At 37.6% G+C, this 9,317-nt stretch overlaps 1 protein-coding gene across 1 annotated transcript; it reads left to right on the top strand.

Annotated features, from left to right (window-relative positions):
- The first annotated feature begins 7,492 nt into the window (after positions 1-7,492).
- LOC106304865 (adenylate isopentenyltransferase 7, mitochondrial) lies at positions 7,493-8,852 on the top strand. Its single transcript, XM_013741255.1, has one exon. The coding sequence runs from the start codon at positions 7,636-7,638 to the stop codon at positions 8,632-8,634; it is 999 nt and encodes a 332-aa protein (XP_013596709.1). The 5' UTR covers positions 7,493-7,635; the 3' UTR covers positions 8,635-8,852.
- Positions 8,853-9,317: the final 465 nt, after the last annotated feature.

Genomic DNA, 9,317 nt, shown 5'->3' with positions numbered 1-9,317 from the left:
AATCGCTATAGCTACAATTGATTTTAGTAGCTATGGACTGATTTTCGTAGCTATATGACCGATTTGCTACGAAATGCTACGAAAACTGGATCGTAGCTATAGCATCGTAGCCAAAAAAAATTCATAGCAAAATCGAAGCAAGGCGCTACGTTTTTGCAACGACGGTTTCATAGCTATTTTTGCTACGGAGATAAATGTTGCTAAAACGTATCTATTTTAAAAAAATTATTAAAAAATAAATAAATTACAAAATATTCAATAATAATTTACCAAATAAAAAATTATTAGAAAAGTATATTTTATGTATCAAATTGGCTTACAAAATTTAAACGATTTATCAAACTATTAAGAAATAAATTTGGTTTAGCATACTAAACCAAATTAAAAATATACCTAACCCTAATCTAAACCTAATGTATATTCTCTGCCGCCTGCCGCCTCCTCACCGAGCTTCTTCGTCTTCAACATTCAAGCCAGCTCTGCTCACGACCCACCACTGCCACCTCCTCCATCAATCTCATGTGCCTCATTCATCAATCTCATGTGCCTCATTCATGAATCTCCTGTGCCTCCTCTACTTTCCTTTACCAAGACAAAAAAAAAATCAGATTCAAAATCCATCAATCTCATGTGCCTCATTCATCAATCCTGTGCCTCCTCCACTTTCCTTTACCAAGAACAAAAAAAAATCAGATTCAGAACAGAGAGAGAGAGAGAGAGAGAGAGAGAGAGAGAGACGTGACCGGTGGTGGTGTTAACGAGCGTGATGGTGGTGGTGGTGGTGAAGAGCGCAACCGAATAGAAAGGAGCATGGTGGTGAGAAGCATGACGGTGGGAATCCTCTTCGTTCAGATCCATTTGCTTGAAAGAAGAAGAGTAAATGAAAGATGAGCAGAGGAGAAAGGGAGATGGGAAGAGGATAGGAGAGATGAGATTAGATGAGGAGATCGAAGAGGTACCGAAAAAGAAGAAAAGAAGAAAAGAAGAAGTATAGAATCGTGTGGAGGAAGAAGTAAAGAAGAAAGACATAAAAAAACATAAAATATTAATAATGAATTAATCTGAGCCGTAAGATTAATATTACCAACAGAAAAGATTCAGAGAATGGTGATCCACGCCTCACCTTTTTGGCCCAATCAGAATTAAGCTGTTAATTCTTTTTCTTTGGTCATCAAATAAGCTTCTAATTCACTTAAATATAAATGAGCTTATATGGGGTTTAACCAAATGAATTTAAATTTAAATAGTAGATTTATAATATAGGATTTGATTAATGACTATGATTAAAGTTAAAAGTTTAGTCTAATTTAAAAGTTTTAAATATAAGGTTAATGTTCATGATTAAAGTTTATTTGGAGTCTTAGGTTTGGGGTTTAGAGTAAAATTTGAGAATACAATTTGAATTTTTTTGATTAGTATCTATGTTTAAGTTTTGGTGTTTAAATTTTAAAAGGTTAAATTTGATGTTTGGATTTTATGATTTGGGGTACAAGATTTAGAGTTATAGTATATGGTTTGGAATATAGTGTTTGAAGTTTAGTAGTTTTGGAAATAATTTTTTAAAAATATTAAATTTTGAGTTTAAGTTGATATTTGTTTGTTAAACTTTGAAAATATTAGAGTTAATGTTTAGATTTATGATTTGGGTATAGAGTATATATAGAGTTTAGGGTTTGAAATATAGTGTTTGAGTTTAGATTTAAAATTTGAAAAGTTATTTTAAAAGTGATTAAATTTGAGTTTAACTTTAAGATTTTGAAGTTATAATACGAAAATATTGGAGTTTAAAGTTTATTTTTAGAGTTTAGGGGTTAGAAACATGTTTAGGGTATAGGGATTCAAATAGCCACGAAAATTTTCATGGCAAATCGTAGCTAAAAGACATTTTGTATATTAGTCACATAATATTCGTAGCAAAATCGTAGCAGTTTGTTGCTACGTTTACATTCGTAGCAAAATCGTAGCTAATTTAGCTATGAAATTGATATGGTTTGCTACGTTTTACGTTTCGTGGCAAATTCGTAGCTTTTTCCATTTTGCTACCAAAATAACGTAGCAAATTCGTAGCTATAGCGATTTTTTCTACTAGTGATATGACCTAATCTTTGGATTTTCTGCCTAAAATCTAATGTTATTCTGGTTTTAGATCCGTAAAACAAAAGATCCAGTTTAATCCAAGAAAAGTCATTCTGGAGACTTATATGAACCTCTTCCTCCACTTGGCAGCAATCAATTAGTCTAATTATTTAATTTTAATCAAAAATTCATTATTAATTTACAATGTATTAAAATAATGATATTTTGATGTTAAGAACCTCATTTTGAGAACCTATCTAATAATGTTGCTCTGAGTTATCTCCTCTCTTTTAGCTTCTACTATATATTGTTGTATGTTCGCTTCTTATTTAGACATCTTTCTCAGCCTATATGAGACTAAAATACTTTGTTAGGAACAATCATGCTTGAATTTGTATTTAATAGTTAGAAGAACAAACAATAGATCTATACAGGGCTTTTTTAGTTTTGTGTTTTATAGTTTCACAAATTGATTGTAAGAACACGTTAATAAGAATTTTCTCTCTTATTAATTTTAAGGAAAATCTCTCAAAACCTTAAGCTCTCTCAAACAATCCTAAAACTCTTAAAGGATGCAACAACTCTGCAACTCCTTATATAAGAATAGATAATCTCCCAATCTCTATGAACTTAACATATTTCTTTATTTTATTTTCCTAATCCTTTTCCTAAACCATAACTCTTAAGGATTAGGATAGCTTGCTCGCCAAGCTATTTCAAGCTTACTTAAACATTCTCTCTCTTAAGCTTGAAACCTTCTTGTGACAAGTCTTCAACTCCGATCATCCTTCTCATTTATTTGTATTGTATTCTTCCAAGCCCTTTAGTTAGAATGTCTGCCCTCTGTTCATTCCATGGTACGTGTTGAACCTCGATGAGATTGTTTTCAACACACTCTCTTATGAAGTGATAACGCCGATGAATGTGCTTACTCCGCCCATGGAAGACCGGGTTCTTTGTCAAGGATATCGCAGACTTAGTGTCGATCAGAATCACTACTTTCTCGCATTCCTTTCCCACGATCTCACCAAGTAGTTCTTGAAGCCAAATAGCCTGATTGGCTGCCTCGATTGCTGCCATAAACTCTGCTTCACAAGATGAAAGTGAAACTGTCTCTTGTTTCTAAGAACACCAAGTTATAGGTGAATTTAATAAGTAAAAAACATGTCCGGTTGTACTTCGACCATCTTCTTTGTCTACGTTATGGCTAGCATCACTGTAACCTATTAACTGTGTCTTCGTCGCTCGTCTAAACACCAAACCATGGCTGAGTGTTCCCTGCAAGTATCTTAAAATCTGCTTTATAGCTGCAGCGTGTGAAGTCTTTGGATCCTGCATATACCTACTCATAACGCCAACTGAGAACGATAGATCAGACCGGGTATGGAGTAGATATCTGAGACAACCAATACTTCTTATGTACTCCTTCTCGTCTATACTATGCTCTTCTTGCGCCTTAGACAGTTTCAAACTCGGGTCCATGGGTACGTGAACATCATTGCAATCACGCATTCCGATTTCTTCCAATATCTTCTTAGCGTATCTCTCTTGCCTTAATGCAATCCCCTCATCGTGTTGATCAACCTCGATTCCCAGATAATATGTTAGCTTACCTAAGTCTCTCATCTCGAACTTGGCGGACATCCCTTTCTTAAACTCGTCAATAAGCTCAAGACTCGTACCAGTTACTAGGAGGTCATCAACATAAACGGCTACAAGTAGTATGTGATCCATTTCTTGACGTCGATATAAATCTGGTTCCTTGAAGAACCTTTCAAACTTCAGTTCTCCTAGTACCTTGTTCAATTTTTTATTCCACGCTCTTGGAGCCTGACGCAAGCTGTAAAGAGCTTTGTTTAGCTTGTACACTTTGCTTTCTTGTTGTTCGACCTCAAAACCTTCTGGCTGTGAAACGTATACTTCTTCTTTTAAGTCTCCGTGTAAGAAGGCGGTCTTGATGTCTAAGTGATGTACTTGCCAGCCTCTTGATGCTGCTAAAGCTAGTAGAAATCGAACGGTTTCTATTCGTGCCACATGCGCAAATACCTCATCAAAGTCAATTCCACGCTTCTGTATGTAGCCCTTTGCTACTAATCTTGCTTTGTATTTGTTGATGCTTTCATCAGCGTTGCGTTTCACCTTAAAGATCCACTTAAGTCCGATCGCTTTTGCTCCAGCAGGAAGTTCAACTAGATCCCATGTTTTGTTCTTAACTATTGATTTGATTTCAACTTCACAAGCATCTCTCCATACTTTCTTATCTTTAGCTTCATCATAGTTCCATGGCTCGTCGTTGATCGTTAACAATAGCTTCTCTCCTTCTAGTTCTGCCAACAAGATGTAATCATCTAGGTAACTTGGTTGTTTTCTTTCTCTTTGGGATCGTCTTAGCTCTGGTTCGACATGGTCATCAGTACCTTCCTCATCTTCTTCTTGGTTCATCATACCAATATCATGGCCCTCTGTTACGTCTTCTTCTTCATTAGTTGTGCCAAAGTTGCCATTGCTGATGCCATGATTTCCAAACTGGTTGATATCGATACGTAATGTTCCCGATCTTCTTTATTGCAAGTATTCCAGTCTCAGCTCTTGCTTTCATCAAATATCACGTCTCTACTAACTACCACTTTCCTACTCATCGGATCAAATAGCCTATAGGCTTTTGATCCTGGCTCTGTCCTAAGATGTACCAACATTCGAGATCTATTGTCTAACTTCTTGAGATGTTGAGAATCCACTTTAGCGTAACCAACACAACCAAGGATCTGCAGGTGCTCGATACTTGGCTTCTTTCATTTAAACAACTCGTATGGCGTATTGTTCTTGATGACTCGGGTTGTAGCTCGGTTTATAATGTATGTGGCATGTCTTACCGCTTCACCCTAGAGGTAGTTTGGCAACTCCATGGGCTTTAAGATGCTTCTGGTCATATCAAGAAGAATTCTGTTTCTTCTTTCTACTACCCCGTTTTGTTGAGGAGTCCCCATTTTGTTGAGCAGTGTAGGGAGTTGTCAGATGTCTTGTTATTCCGTTTGATTCACAGAAAGCTGAGAATTCGTTTGACACAAATTCTCCTCCTCTGTCTGTCCTAAGGGTTTTCATAGAATTCCCCATCTCTCTTTCAACTATGCTCTTGAATCTTTTAAACTTGTCGAATGCTTCACGTTTCTCCTTTAGAAGTATCGACCACATATAACGGGAAAATCATCAATAAGAACAAAGATGTACCGTTTCTGCGAAGGTGTAGATGGGGTTATGGGTCCGCAGAGGTCTCCATGTATGAGACCGAGTGTTTCCTCAGCTCGATACGTAGTTGCCTGTGGGAACGCATGTCTAGCTTGTTTTCCAAGTATTCAGGAAGGAAATGTTTCTTTTTCAATCTCTATCTTTCGCAATCCATGTACAAGCTCTTTTTTTAACCATTGAATGCAGTGCTTCTCTCCCTATATGGCCTAGCCTTGCATGCCATCTTGCGGACTCACTCATAACGGAGAGCTGAAGACATCGTTCGTTGCTGTCAATAGTCACCTTGTATAAGCGTTTCTTGACCGTTTGGCTGTAATGATCAATTTTCCATCTTTATCTCGCAACGTAAGGGAGTCTTCTCTCATTCAGATGTCGCAACTGGATTCTATAGCTTGCCCTAGACTGATTATATTACTTTTCAGGTCTGGTATGTACTAAACATCGGTTAGTATTTTCTTTCCTCCATCCTTCAAACAAAATAGTATCGGCCCTTTTCCCTTTATGTCGATACGAGAATCATCACCAAACCTTACTTTGTCAGTGATTGATTCATCGATCGACTTAAAGTACCTTCGGTTTCCTGTCATGTGATTACTTGCCCCATTGTCTAGATACCAAACTATGTTGCTGTCTGAACTTGTCTTAAAATCTTGTGGATTTACGTTTTTCTCGTTGAGATAGAAAATCTCATGCATCATTAACTCTTCAGCCTCAGTTGTATCTGCATCTTTTTCCTTTGTTTCCGTCGGCTCTTGTAGCTTGAGTAGAAGATCAGGGCATACATAAGCAAAGTGTCCCATCTTGTCGCACCGGAAACACTCGATCTTAGACATGTCAAGGTTGTCTTGATACCGATCATTATATCTTCCTCTGCCTCTTGCTCTGTTATAGTAGCGACCACCACGTCCTCGTCCTCTATAGTATCCATTGTAGTCTCTGTTCGAGTTGTTGTAATCTCGGTTTGAGTTGTACGAAGAAGAAGATGGAGGTTCTGTTTTTGCTGCATACATGAGTTTGTTCTGCGTTTCATCTTCTTCCTCAGCGACTCTTTCTTTATATGTTTTCAGGCGTACGATAATGTCCTCGAAGCTTGTGGTTTTGAGATCTAGAACATGTTCTAACGATGCCACAATATGTATATATTTTTCGTCGTGGCAGGCTAGATAGGAACTTCTTCACTAGCTTTGTTTCTTCAATATTCTCTCCCAAAGCGGCTGACTTCGATGAGATTTCAGATAACTTTCCCACAAAGTCATCGATTGTATCACTATCCTTCATCTTTAATCTTTCGAATTCAGCCATTAAAGTTTGTAATCTTGCTTCTCGAACTCGATCTGCCCCCATGTGTCTTGATTTAATCGCATCCCAAACCTTTTTAGCTGTATCGAACTCTCCTACTTGAAGGATAAGCGACTCGGGTATAGATTGGAAAAGTAGGGCAGTGGCCATGTCGTTCTTCTCACTATTCGCGGATTCATTCTCTATGACGTCCCAGACCTTATGTACCTTCAGCAGTACTTTAATTCATATCGACCAGACCGTATAATTTGTTGATGATAGCATCAGACAACTTATGGAAGAAGGTCCACCTCCCTCCTTAACTTTCGTAGTAACAATATCTCCCATAGCTTATATGATCGTTCCCTAGAAGCTCTGATACCAAATATATAGTTTCACAAATTGATTGTAAGAACACATTAATAAGAATTTGCTCTCTTATTAATCTTAAGGAAAATTTCTCAAAACCTTAAGCTCTCTCGAACAATCCTAAAACTCTTAAGGGATGCAACAACTCTGCAACTCCTTATATAAGAATAGATAATCTTCCAATCTCTATGAACTTAACATATTTCTTTATTTACTTTTCCTAATATTTTTCCTAAACCATAACTCTTAAGGATTAGGATAGTTTGCTCTCCGAGCTATTTCAGTCTTACCCCAACATGTTTTGTTTTTCCTTCTGGTATTTTTGTTAAATTTTAGTTGGGAACTACTAAGCGGATATTTACCGTATAGAAAAGAAAAAGAAATTGCTAGGCGGAATTATAGATGGGGCCTCTAAAATCTATTTTTAATACGTTAAGAGTCAAACAAAACACTGTCCGTTTACGTGTATATATATGCCCTCGTGCATCTCAAAACTTACAAACCTGTAAATCATTTTGTACATTTCACCATTTGTTCCCACACTCTCTTTCAAGTTTGATCTTTCTAAGCAGATCTTTTAAGTTTGTTACAACTCGTCGAGGTGGTCTTACAAAAGGATAAATCAACAAGACATATTTTTTTCTCCCACCCAAAAGTCAATACATCATGAAGTTCTCAATTTCAGCAATGAAGCAGGTACAACCAATCTTAAGCTTCAAGAACAAACTCTCGATGGTCAACGTCAACTCTTTCCTCCGTCCCCAAGAAAAAGTCGTCTTCGTGATGGGAGCCACTGGTTCCGGTAAGTCTCGTCTCGCCATCGACCTAGCAACTAGGTTTCAGACAGAGATCATAAACTCCGACAAGATCCAAGTTTACAAGGGCCTCGACGTCCTTACAAATAAAGTAACACCTCAAGAATGCCGAGGCGTGCCTCACCACTTGCTCGGAGTGTTTGACTCCGAAGCTGGCAACCTAACGGCCACCGACTTCTGCCGCCTTGCATCACAAGAAATCTCAACACTCTCGGCTAACAACAAGCTTCCTATCGTAGCCGGTGGATCAAACTCATACATCGAAGCACTTGCGAATCATTCGTCTGGATTCTTGTTAAACAAGTACCAATGCTGTTTTATTTGGGTCGACGTTTCCTTACCGGTTCTTAACTCATTCGTCTCAAAACGTGTCGATCGCATGATGGAAGCAGGATTACTGGAGGAAGTAAGAGAAGTACACGATCCGAAAGCTGATTATTCTGTCGGGATACGACGAGCTATCGGTGTCCCCGAGCTTCACGAGTACTTATGCTACGAATCTCTAGTGGACCGTGCTACACAGAGAAAGATGCTTGACGCAGCCGTTAAAAAGATTAAAGAGAACACAGAGATTCTAGCTTGTCGACAGTTACTTAAGATTCAACGTCTGAGCAAGAAGTGGAAGTTGTCTATGCACCGCGTGGACGCAACGGAAGTGTTCTTGAAACGTAACGAGGAAGAAGCAGACAAGGCTTGGGAGAATCTCGTAGCGAGACCGACCAAGAGAATAGTTGATAAGTTCTGTGATAACCAAGTGATGAAAAATGATGATGTTGAGCACTGTTTGACCTCCATTGGAGCGGCGTCTTACGGCGGAGGAAGTGGAAGTAGGGCTCACAATATGGTATGAGAAGGTTTTGTCTTTTAGTCGTGTGATGCTTTTTGGAGTGTAATAGTGAGATTTTCGTATGTGTGTGGTGGTGATTCGCCGGAGGTTTTTTGCAACGTACAGGTGTGTGACATAGTACCTCGGGAACCAAATAACGAAAAGCTGTTTATTTTTTCTTCTGTTTTTAATGTTTGTATAGTTGATATTCGCTTATATTAATTGTTTGATACCTATTTGACTACGAGCTCACGATAACCGAAAGTTATCATTCCTTGTGCCACGATATCAAACTTATGTGTATCGTTTAATATAAAAGCAATATTTTAATTTGCTTTTTGCTGTTTTTGGTATCTCTTGGCCTTACATTTACGCATTCATGTGATTGGTTGAAGCTACGAAAACGTTTTTTGGATTACAGTTAGTATATATGCCCACTATTATGAAGCCTTATTGAGGAAAGGTAAACAACAAAGCTATAAGCATTAAAGCAAAAAAAAGAAGAAGCTATAAGCATATATACTATGACCTTCCTTCATTATAATTTGTATCCTTTTGTGACGTTAGAATTATCGTCAATATTAAGATCAAACATATCTCAGTGGTTCTAAACATCTTTGAAGAATTTTGTAAACGCAAATGCAAAACAAAGATAAGAAAACAAGTTTAGATCAATAATTCTAGCATATTATACAAACCGTGTTAAT

This window comes from Brassica oleracea, chromosome C7 (assembly GCF_000695525.1).
Source record: "Brassica oleracea var. oleracea cultivar TO1000 chromosome C7, BOL, whole genome shotgun sequence".
NCBI lineage: Eukaryota > Viridiplantae > Streptophyta > Magnoliopsida > Brassicales > Brassicaceae > Brassica > Brassica oleracea.
The sequence above is the reverse complement of the archived record's forward strand: the minus strand, read 5'-3'. Positions and strand labels throughout refer to the sequence as shown.